Source organism: Neomonachus schauinslandi, chromosome 7 (assembly GCF_002201575.2).
Source record: "Neomonachus schauinslandi chromosome 7, ASM220157v2, whole genome shotgun sequence".
Lineage (NCBI taxonomy): Eukaryota > Metazoa > Chordata > Mammalia > Carnivora > Phocidae > Neomonachus > Neomonachus schauinslandi.
In genome coordinates, this window is record NC_058409.1 from 129,807,257 (window position 1) to 129,819,400 (window position 12,144).

A 12,144-nucleotide genomic window follows, 5' to 3' on the forward strand; every position below is an offset into this window, starting at 1 on the left:
TCATTTTATTGGTCTTAAAGACTTTAGGAACACTCAGTATAATCTTTGGTATATTGTAGGGCTTAATTTTTTTCAAATACTTAGTATTTTAAATTACAAATACGTTCTCATTTATATGCTGCAATATAGTGATATTAAAGTCAGCCGTGAATTTCCTGTTTATTTGTGCTACATATATCTCCTTACCTAGCCATGTGATATGTGAGGTTTTAATGGTAGCTCACTGATGTAACATGGAAAAATAATGTATATATAATATATTATTTATAAAAATTTTATAACATTTAGAAAAGTTTTATAGTTTACAGGTTATGTGAAAATGAAACACAACCTAATAAACCATTTTTCTCCCTCTACTCCTCAGGGGAATCAGACAGTATATTGAATTTGACATCCTGCTGAAGTTGCTTATAATGAGGACTTACTACTGCCTATCACTATTCATCTGGACCTATATGTTTCATACAGTTGATGCTATCCCACTACAAGAAAAAGCTAATAGTGATTTACCAAGCAAAATGGTAGTGGATCTGACAAAAGATGATGGTAAAATGTTACATCGCACCAAGCGTGGCTGGATGTGGAATCAGTTCTTCTTGTTGGAGGAGTACACAGGTACCGATACACAGTATGTTGGCAAGGTAAGAATTTTCATATGATAAATCCAGAAGCAATTAGAAAGTGATAGCAATCTAATTATTTTTATAGCAACTCCCTGTGCTGATTGTTTAAAATAATGATTATTTAAAAATATTTGACTAATTATGATGTGCAGAAGGCATAATATTGCAAATGTTGGCAGCAGGGTAGAATGGGGAATGTGATTTATTCAGGTAGCTAAATGCAGGTCAGTATCCATAGCAAGCCTCAAAATAAAATGTCATCTGTGGACTTGATTCATTATTAATCAGCTACACATGACTTAATTTTATGTGTGTGCATCAAGAAGATTTTAAAAACTTCCTTCGAAATTTAATTTAACATCATGTATAAATAATAACTTAGTGTGCTATGTGAGGCAAAAAAATACAATAATATGTCAAAAATTATATTGGTCTCTACAAATAAACAATTTATCATGATTCGAATAGTTTGCTGTGTATGAAAATAAGTACAAATATTTCTATCTAGATGGTCTGTTTCTTAATATCAGTCAAACTGAACTACTTCCTGCCTGTAAGCCAGACCAAAGGATTCTAGAAGAAGGAGAAAGAAAACAGAAGTAGAAAGAAGGCAGTATTCTTAGGGTGGTTAAAACCATCCAGCAGCAGCAACAGGTGCTCATTAGCAGTCTGGAACAAATGGCAATAGAGACTATGTAACTCCCCCTTCTTATATTCAACTTTGAGAAAACAGATTCATACCTTTGTCTTCCTATTTCTTCTCTGTCTCAAAATAGATGACGTGATCTTTCCAATGTCCAGAATTTTCTATTCTCTATCTTCCCCATATCAGTCTCATTCATACCATTCAATATACAGGACAATTCCTTTGTCCACTGCATTATCCCAGATACGTGCCTAATGCTGAGCTAATTTCAAATTCTAAGAATAAAACAAAATAAACAATGATGAATACTAACACTGCCCATAAATCATATATATTGTTTTCTTGATTCTTTGCACATGATACTAGAAGTAACTGTGATGGTCTGAGTATTTTTTGACTCACCGGCGACACAAAGTAGATAAGATAGAATAGGCCAAAAATAAAAATATAAAAAGTACCTGATATCACAGAAGTCATGCCTATTGCTTTTAAACCAGAAATACATTTATTCTGTGAAATTGCCAAAATCTTGATCTAATTTTTCATTTTGTGTGTGTTACAGTGTATTTTTTCAAATGTAGCTTCTTTTATCGGAAGCCTATTATTTCCTCTTCTTTTGATATCTCTCTCCCTGGTTCCATAGGTCATACTCACTTTGCCCCATATAGTTCACTTGCTGATTCCTTTTTCCCTCTTATTTCTCCTCAGGTTAGTCATAGGGCATCCCCCTGAATCCCTCATTTAACATCACTTTCCACACTATAGTTAATAACTAACATCAGGATATTTCAAGTTCAACTGACAAATGTTTGTGTCTAAGGACTTGAAATTGCCTTATGATTCTTTTTCTAAGGCAGTGTATAAAGGGCACATCCAGTTCACGAGGTCTCACACAGAGGGTTTCATCCTTGGATGCAGATCCATCCTTGGATCCTGTTAGATGCAGAAGAATAGCCATAGATAGAGATACTCAATTGCAAGGCGATCAAGGCTCTACCACAAGCATTTATTTTTAGCTGTAAACAAAAATGCTTCCTTCTAAAAACTGAATGTGCATTGATTAACAGACATCATTACTGCACTGACATTTTAAAATATACACTAAGTTTTAGATCTTTTTTACCATCCTGCTTATTTTTAATTAGTTCAATAATCTGTCAAAAATAGTTCCTAAACATGTGCAGAGTTTTATTTAATTAGTCTTCATAAAATATTTTAGCACTTGTTTTTGGAAAATAACCTTTTTTTTAACCCATGGACAAGTTGAGGTGTTCGATTTTTGTGCCTATTTATTCTTGACAACCAGATTATGAACCAAAAAGTGCAAACCCATTATAATAATCAGAATTTTTGTCAAATGAAGATAAACCAAAACTGTGTCAACTATTTTCAAATTACACTTAGAAAGCAACATGTATATGAAAGAGAAACTTCACCAAAATCAAACATGTGTACTTCTTTTTGAAAAAAAAAAAATGGTTTCTCTGTTTTGTAATAATGTCTTGTCTTAGACGTGCCATGCACCATATATTTAGTTCACTATAAAAGTGGGCTTCCAATTGCTTCTTACTATTAAGTTCTTAAGGGTCTATGAACTCTCCTAACCTGTTCTTCTAGCTCCTGACCTTATTATTCATTTGCATATGCAGAGACTAACTAGGCCTTTACGCCTCAACTTGGTCAAACATATGAGTTCTCGTGAGGATTTAACTTTTTGAACACCAAAGAGATTGTTTTCTTTTCGACCACATTGCTCTGTTTGCCTCGTCTTCTAGGATCCACTGCATTGGCGACCTTCATGTGATGTAATGACTTGCCATATTTACCATGCACCATGATTCAAAGAGAATAGGTAGCTTCTAATGTAAAGAGATTTTCATATTTTTTCTTAGTTTTACAGAAGGTTCGTATTGCAGACAATGTTAAGACCTCTTTTAATATACAGGTGATATAAAATTGTATAAAGTCGGAAGGATATATAATCCTTGGATGTAAAATTTAGGGTTTGATTCTGAATTTAAAGGAAGAAGTTTTAAAACAAATAATAAAGTAGTAGCAGCAAAATTTAATAAAATAACTTGTATATGCACTTAAACATGAAACTTACAAGGGTCAGTCCTGATTGTGCCATTCAGTAATTGTGCAGAACTTAGAAGTTAATTAAACTTCCCAAACCTCAAATTCTTGTTAGGTTAAATTGTCACTAAGATCTCCTTAACTCCAAAATTCTGATGTATCCTAGGATTGCAGATGCGACTGCATTGAAGAAGAGCTAGTAAAAAAAAATTTTTTTTTTTAAGATTTTATTTATTTATTTGACAGAGAAAGACACAGCGAGAGAGGGAACACAAGCAGGGGGAGTGGGAGAGGGAGAAGCAGGCTTCCCGCGGAGCAGGGAGCCCGATGCAGGGCTCGATCCCAGGACTCTGGGATCATGACCTGAGCCGAAGGCAGACGCTTAACGACTGAGCCACCCAGGCGCCCCAGAGCTAGTAAAAATTTAATAAAATTTGCATGTGTACATCCAAGGAAGTGGTATAGCATATGGCACGGTATGCATATGAAACACGCACGCAAACACACACACACACACACAGACTGGCCTAATAGGATGAAGTTAGGCCACTACTGTAAAAGGCCCAGAATTCCATGCTGAGTTGTTTTTACATACAGCATGGAAAGTGAGTCCTGTTGAAAGCTTTTGTACTAATTTATTATTGATGTATCACAAGTGTGGAATGCTCAGTTTGCTTTCATTGTCAGGATGGACTGGAGGAGCAACAAAATGAATCACAATGATATTTTTATAAGAAAAACTAGAGAATATTTCTGTATGTCATTTCAGACTTTTACAATACAGGACAGAAAAGTGAGGAATGTTGAAATTAAGAGTAATTTCTGTATTTTAACTATACTGGATTTAAAAATAAAATATTAAAATTTAAATTATCAGTAATTTTTGTTTTCCACAATAATGCAATCTGAACTTTGGTTGCTCGTTTTTCATGGAAGCTATCAGAGATTTGTTAATTCTGTTTTCTGTAATGAGGGAAATCTTTGGTTCTTACTTAAGAGGATTACAAAGTTATGACAATTGCCATGTAGTTTCCCTCTAGTTTGAATAGACACATGTGGCTGAATTACTTAGGCAAAAGAGTAATACTGCTCAAGAGAAGAATTTAAATAAATTTAACAAGAACCATAGCAAAGGCTCCTGCTATTCTGTTAGAGAAACTTCATATGCATTTGATTTCTTACACATTAGATCTAGATCCTGAGGAATTGTCCTTAGGAAAATCCTGAGTTGTCATGGATTAATAATTAATTAATAATTAAAATGTTTATTATGGAGAATTGATATTTGATATCTAGTAATTAAAACACATTTATTACACAGAGAGATGCCAAACTTACAGGTATAGTGTTTATTCCTTCTGAAGGAAAATAGTGTTCATAAAATAATTTGAAATATCCGCTTAATTGACCATTACATTTCGATTCAAAGCACTTGCTTTGCTCAGAGTAATCAACATCGTGCCGTGGAACTACCTATTACTAGACACCATTTAAATACAATATATTTTTTATAGAGGTAGCCCTAAATTTTTTCTAGTTTTAATCCAAAAACTTTTACTATTCCATAGCTGAAATCATCATGAGTATAATTACAGAATCCCAGAATGGAAGAGGATTTTTAACATTTATCAAGTTCTTGGTTACAACTGTGTACAACTGATTCAGGCGTTAACTAAAACAAAGGGAATCACAGGTACCAACAGGAAAATGGACAAGAGTCTGGTTTCTATCAGATTGAGTGATGAAACTGGGGTGACTCTCTTTTGTACTTACGGTTATTGACATAAGCACTAAATACTGATATTTCCCCAAAGCATTCATAAAATAATGTTCTTGGATAGTCAGTGTTCTCTTAGGCTTTCAGAAAATGGCAGGTTGGTGTGTACAGAAACAGAAATAAAGTCTCAAAGTTCCTGAAGGATGTTTGATAAATTTTTATAGCATATTATGGTGTTTTTCAGAATCTAAATAAATTATCTTTATAAAGCTTTACTTAGGCTGCAGTGCATGTGGCAGCCATTTCAGATTTACAGGCACATTGTATCCCAAAATTCTCTCTATAGGTTAGTTGTTTAAAGCTAAAAACACATGAGAAAAATATTAAGCATTAAAGGCTAGGTTCTCTGGACAGTCTACAAAGGCTTATTTCACAATGGAGCTCTCTAAAACTGCTTCTCTAATAGAGTGCTATCATTTAATTCTGACTGCCAATTCCCTTGTTGCTAGCACTCTATCACCGCCTCACTGCGCCCTGCATTAGCACACTAAGTAGACTTTTTACTTGACTTCATTATTTTTGTATTTTTTTTTTAAGATTTTATTTATTTGTTTGACAGAGAGAGAGACAGGGAGAGAGGCAACACAAGCAGGGGGAGCAGCAGAGGGAGAAACAGGCTTCCCGCGGAGCAGGGAGCCCAATGCAGGGCTCAATCCCAGGACCCTGGGATCGTGACCTGAGCCGAAGGCAGACGCTTAACGACTGAGCCACCCAGGCACCACTATTTTTGTAATTCTTAAAAACATACGACACACTGTTTCTTGCATGATACCAATCTCCAGGACAACATATCTATAGAAAAATAACACAGATTCACTTAAGTAGAATCCCAAATATTCGGTATCATTGCCTATTCCAGCCTACGCTCTATGTCCCCACAACTATGTAGCTTTAGCACTGGGCAAAGGGAAATCTTTTCTCCTCCATATGCTTGACTTCTATTTTATCAGGGTCAAATGCCTTTTGCAGAAAATATCTAACCTCTTTTTCATAATTTCATCTCTTCTCCTTGCTTTCAATCCTATCTCAAGTGCATCCTCTTACAAAAAGCCCATCGTAATTCTCCCCAGCTAGAATTTCCTGTTAAAATTATACCATCTATCAACTTATTCAAGGCATAATTTTAATTATTCTGGTCTAATATTTTACCATCTAGCATCTGTGACGTTTGGGCTCTGAATTTGTGTTGGATTTAATTTTTTCTTCCCTGAAATGTTTGACATAATACATTTATTTACTCAAAATTAATATTCAATTCCTATCTCAATAGATCTCTATTGAGCATTTATCACTCTGGGTCCTGAGATACTAACACTATGAAACACTAAAAGAGCAGAGAAAGTTTAAAAAAAAAAAATCCCCTTTTCCTGACACATGTTGCACCAAAGTCAATTCCTTTCCTATATTTTTTGGGGATATGATTACAATAAATCATCATACTCAGAACTATATACTAACAGAGGCACAAAAATGAGTTCAAGATCAATGAATAAGTGACTTGGCAAATCTAAGGGGAAAGAGGCTTTTTTTTTTGTCTAAAATGGGGAGGGATATACTTGTAGGTGGCAATTTTGTGGAAGTTTTAGCTTCTTCAATGGTTTCTGTAACAAAAGCTTTTCTTGAAAAATTATAAGATTCTCCCAGAGTTTATGTTCTATTGATCTTACTCTATAAATACAATAAGATCTATTGCTATTGCATATTAATGGTTTTAGAAAAAAATGCAATTTAAAAAACTATTTTGCTAAATTTGTCTTACATAAAAAAATGTATATTACATACTCACTGGGTATAGTATTCTGCAATCTTATATAAACTTGATGATGGTATTATTCAATTCTCTATGGTTACAAGTTTTGTGTCCTCTTATTCCAATTCTTACTGTGAGAAGAATATTAAAAAATTCCATTTTTTAATTCCTCTCTTTACCTCTGTCAAGTTTTATTTATTTTTATGCAGTTATTAGAGGCATGGCCAATTATCTTTCATGTTTCTTATTAATTGATGCTCTATTGTTATGAAATATCACCTTTTATCTTTGATAATACTAATTGCTTGAAGTTTACTTTGAGTGATACAAACTTAGCCACACCAATCATTTGTGATTATGTTTGTACAGTTTGTAATTTGCATCTTTTTGCTTTCAGCCTTTTTGTGCAATTCTATTTAAAACACAGCTCTTGTAAACATCTCAGAGGTCTTTTATTTGTTTTTGCTTTCCTACCATGTTTTGGGTCAATTGAGTGGTTTTTTTTTTTAATATCTGAATTTGTTCTTTATAATTCTTCAACCTATTATAACATAAATAAAAAAATATGATATATTTTAGCATGCAATGCAATAATCTTATAGATACAATATGATTTTATTTCCTCTGTCAGTCTTTATTCTGTATTTGTCATATATTTTCTGTCTGTATATATTGTAAACTATACCATATGTTATTAATATTTTATTATTTAAACAATTTTGTATTATATTCTATTTACTTATATAATTACCATTTCTAGTCCGTGCTTTTTATTTTTTCATATTGATCTGAATTTCTGTGTGCTGTCATTTCCTTTCAACCTGAAGATTTCCTTTAGCATAACTTGTAGTTTGGATCTGATGGAAACAAATTTTCTCAGCTTTTTTTATCTGAAAATATCATTATTTCACTATTTTTGAAAAATATTTTAACTGGCTATAGGAATATAGATTGACCTGATAATTGTTTGTTTGTTTTATCTCTTAGCACTTAAAATTTTTGCTACATTGCATTGTGGATTTTATTACTTTTAGTAGGAAGTCAGTCATTATTCTTATCATTGTTGCCCTATATGTCATGTGCATTTGTCTCTGGTTGCTCTGAAGGTTCTGTCTGTGCCTTTTGTTCTCTGACAGTCTATTTCAACAGGGGTTTACTTTGATACCTCATTGTGCATTTGTTTTGTTTTTTAAATATTTTATTTATTTACTTATTTATTTAGATAGTGCAAGTTGGTAGGGGGAGGGGCAGAGGGAGCAGGAGAGAAAGAATCTTAAGCAGACTCCATGTTGAATGCAAGCCAGATGCAGGGCTCAATCTCACAACCCTGAGATTATGATCTGAGCTGAAACCAAGATTCAGATGCTTAACCAGTTGAGACACTCAGTTACCCCTAGATGTGTTTTGTTTAACCTGCTTGGGATTCACTGGCATTTTTAGATCAGTGGGTCTTTCTTCATCAAATTTTTAAATTGTATGCTCATTTTTATTTTTATGGTCTGCCCTATCTATTTTTTGGGTGGAAGGAGAACTCCAAAGACAAGTATATTAGTCCATTCCACATTTTCTCATACATCATTGACACTGTGCTATATATTTTTCAATATATTTTTATATCTGTGCTTTAATTTGGTTAATTTATTTTTAGTGTCATCAAATTTATTCTTTCTTCTGTTTCTGTGTCCAATCTACTGTTACATATTTTTATTACAGAAGCTATAATTTCCAGTTCTAGGTTTCCTTTTCTGTCTGTTTGATTTTTCATATAATTTATGAAATCCCTTACTCACCCATTATTTTAGTATGCCCTATAAATTCTTTAATATACTTATGATAGTTATTTTTAAAGTCTTTGCCTGTTAAATTTGACATCTTAGTTATTTTTATCTATTTCTATTGATTATTCTCTTGCTATATTTTTCTGCTTTTTAAATCTCTACAAAATTTAGATTACATACTGGGTATTATGGGTAACACACTTTGTGGAGATACTGGATTTTGTTTTCTTCCTCTGAAGATTGTTGAGTTTTGTCCCAGCAGGAAGTGAAATTGTGGGATTCTACTTTGACTATTAGGTTTTTAGAATTTTCATGACAAACTAATTTGTTTATTCCCTTAGTCCTGTGGTGTAACCCAAAATCCTAGTACATCACCCTAGCTCCTAAGTTATCACTTTTCTGCTATTTTATTAGATATCTCAAAGTGTTTACCAAATACATTTACCTACAAGGAGCATTAATCTTAAACTCTTCATTCTTAGTATCTGGAATAGCTAAAATCTCTGCTTAATTTTTAACTTTCAGACGGTTCCTCTTCTCTGGATTCCTTGGAGTCTTAGTCTATACATGGCCAGTTTAGAAGTACATAGAATACATGTTACATGTATCATGGTTGAGGGCTCTCTCCTCTGTGGCTTCCTCTATTCCTGGATTTCTTCTCAATTTTTAGCCATTATGGCATCCCTGAATCTGGACCTCTGATTCCTCAACTTATAAAGACTGCTGCTTTCTGCTTGAACTCTGTCTTCTGCATGACACATGAAATGCGGTATACTTGCAAGGAAAGGGGGTTGATATGTAATCACTTTATCCCCTATTTGCTAGTAATCCTCCCAGTTTTTGTTCCTGGATTTTATCTACTGACTTTGTAAAGTTTTTTTTTTTTTTTAAACTAATTTGTAAGGAGTTAATTATTTCAACAATAAGAGTGTTGTTCTCACATAAGCTATGTTCCATGACTGGAATCAGAACTCCTATGTATTTTTTCCTTATTAAAACTTGTGTTTCCTGTAAATAAATGTCTTATGGGTGAATATATGTATAAAATGAAGTCCTGTAAGATCAAGTCAGCAATGCAAATATGGTTTAGAGCATAAAGGTTAAAAATTGTTTCATTCCATTTTCTTTTCTTGAGTAATTTTTCTTTTCCACAGCACAGGAGGAACTGAAGAAGGACCTGGGTATTCTTATAAAGTACCCTAAGAATACCACATAATAAGTTATAAGTTCTGCTTTAAATGACTTTTGTCAGATTTTTAATTGAAATAATATTGTCAGTATGTTAAGAAAAATGGTTGAAGGAAGCAAATTGCTTGAGGGGAATATTAAGTCATTTGCATATAGTATTCCTAACACTATATGGGAATAACGGCAGTGACCAGGCAGAAGTATGTATTTGGATGTAACCTTTCTTTATATTCACCACTTTTCCTGGGTTTGTTGTTTCTTCATCTGTCAACCACTGTTGAAATTCAGCCAGTATATTTAATAAGCTAAAGGATAATAACCTTTTAGGGGAAAAAATGTCACAAGCAATTCTATTTCAATCACTAACTATTTCCCAGTAATTATGTTGATGTACATTGTGAAAACACATTTTTTAAGTTCTTACTTGCTTAGAAAATCACTCTTTGTAGTCATTGTAGTATATTTCATATTAATAACAATTAATAAAATATGCAATATTAAATATCTTTAAAGCCCCAAAATACTAGGTTACTTATTGTGATAGAGGTTTTTACAAATCTCTCAAAGAAAAAGCTTTATTGACTTTTCTATGCTTATTCCAATAAAGCATGTCTTAAACTGTCTTAAAAAAAGGTCTTCATTTCAAGTAAGTGAAGTCTTTTTTTATGTGTACATGAAAAAATAAAAGTGTTGTGGTCAAATCACAGACAAAAAAAGTATTTGTTTACATATTATGAAACCAGTTTTCTAATTTACAACAAAACAAGATAGACTACACTCCATTTGTCCCAAAATTAGTCATGAAATATACTGATTTTTAAAATAAGTTTTAAATTCTAATTTACAATCAGCTAAATATGTTTTCCACACAAATGAATATAAATGTTTTACTTCAAAATTAATGTAAACAAAGGAATGGTGAAATTTTATTATAAAATGGATATTAGGGAAATCATTAAAAGGAATGCAATGAAAGATCATAAATACAAAGTTTTGTCAGTATTTCCCATAAATTCATTATAATGGCAGATCTGAAGTCAGGAAACTTCAGTATCTGTCTTCAAATTACATAGACTGGAGGTACTAGAAAATTTTCATTTTTTTCCTTCCCACTTCTGTTAGTCTAATATGAGCAAAGAACAACTTGTGTTGCTGGTGATAAATTGGAAGATCAAACTGAAAGTTAAAATCTTTGACCATCCCCAGCCCAGAGAAGAAAGGCAGGGTCAGAGATGAGAAGAGTAGATAATGCTCTTAGGCACTGCCTAGCCTTTATCTTCACAAAGTACCTTGTCTGGTCGGTGTTTATGGGAAGAACATATAAAAAATGTTCTAGTCAAAAAAGTTTTTTTTTTTTTTTTTGGTAGTCCCAATAGTTTATTTTTGCATTTGTTTCCCTTGCCTGAAGAAAAATACCTATAAATATGTTGCTAAGGCTGATAGTCATGATTATGGCCTGGTTTTGTATTAGGAGACTTATGTTTTCAGGTCCCTCCTTTAGGTCTTTAATCCATTTCGAGTTTGTTTTTGTGTATGGTATAAGAAAATGGCCCAGTTTCATTCTTTTGCATGTAGCTCTCCAGTTTTCCCAACACTATTTATTGAAAAGACTGTCTTTTTCCCATTGTATATTCTTGCCTCCTTTGTTGTAGAATAATGGACCAATTAAGCATGGATTTATTTCTGGGATCTCTATCCTGTTCTGTTGATCTCTGTGTCTGTTTTTGTGCCAGTACCATACTGTTCTAATTATTATAGCTTTTTAGCATATCTTGAAATCTGGGATTGTGAAACCTCCAGCTTTGTCCTTCTTTTTCAAGATTGCTTTGGCTACTTAAGGTCCTTGGTGGTTCCATATTATTTTAGGATTATTTATTCTAGTTCTGTGAAAAATGCTATTGGTATTTTGATAGAGATTGCATTGAATTTGTAGATTGCTTTGGGTGATATGGACATTTTAATAATATTAGTTCTTCCAATCCATGAGCATCAAGTATCTTCTCATTTAGTTGTATCATCTTCAATTTCTTTCATCAGTGTCTTAGTTTTCAGAGTGTAGGTTTTTCACCTCCTTGGCTAAATTTATTCTTAGGTATTTTTTCTTGTGGGTGCAATTGTAAATGGGATCATTTTCTTAATTTCCCTCTCTGCTACTTTGTTATTAGTGTATAGAAATGCAACAGATTTCTATATAATAATTTCATATCCTGCAACTTTACTGAATTCATTTATTAGTTCTAAAAGTATCCACTGATGGATGAATGGATAAGGATGAGATGGAATATTATTCAGCCATAAAAAGAATG

General features: G+C 32.9%; 1 protein-coding gene across 2 annotated transcripts in view; it reads left to right on the top strand.

The window, feature by feature from the left end:
- Positions 1 to 413: 413 nt before the first annotated feature.
- Positions 414 to 12,144, top strand: part of CDH9 (cadherin 9) — an 81,943-nt gene continuing 70,212 nt past the window's right edge. Inside the window, exon 1 of one of the 2 annotated variants that reach the window (XM_021695884.1) lies at positions 414 to 641. In XM_021695884.1, the coding sequence (XP_021551559.1) occupies positions 414 to 641 (228 nt within the window). The remainder of the gene's footprint in view (positions 642 to 12,144) is intronic. The other variant, XM_021695893.1, reaches the window with a different exon arrangement.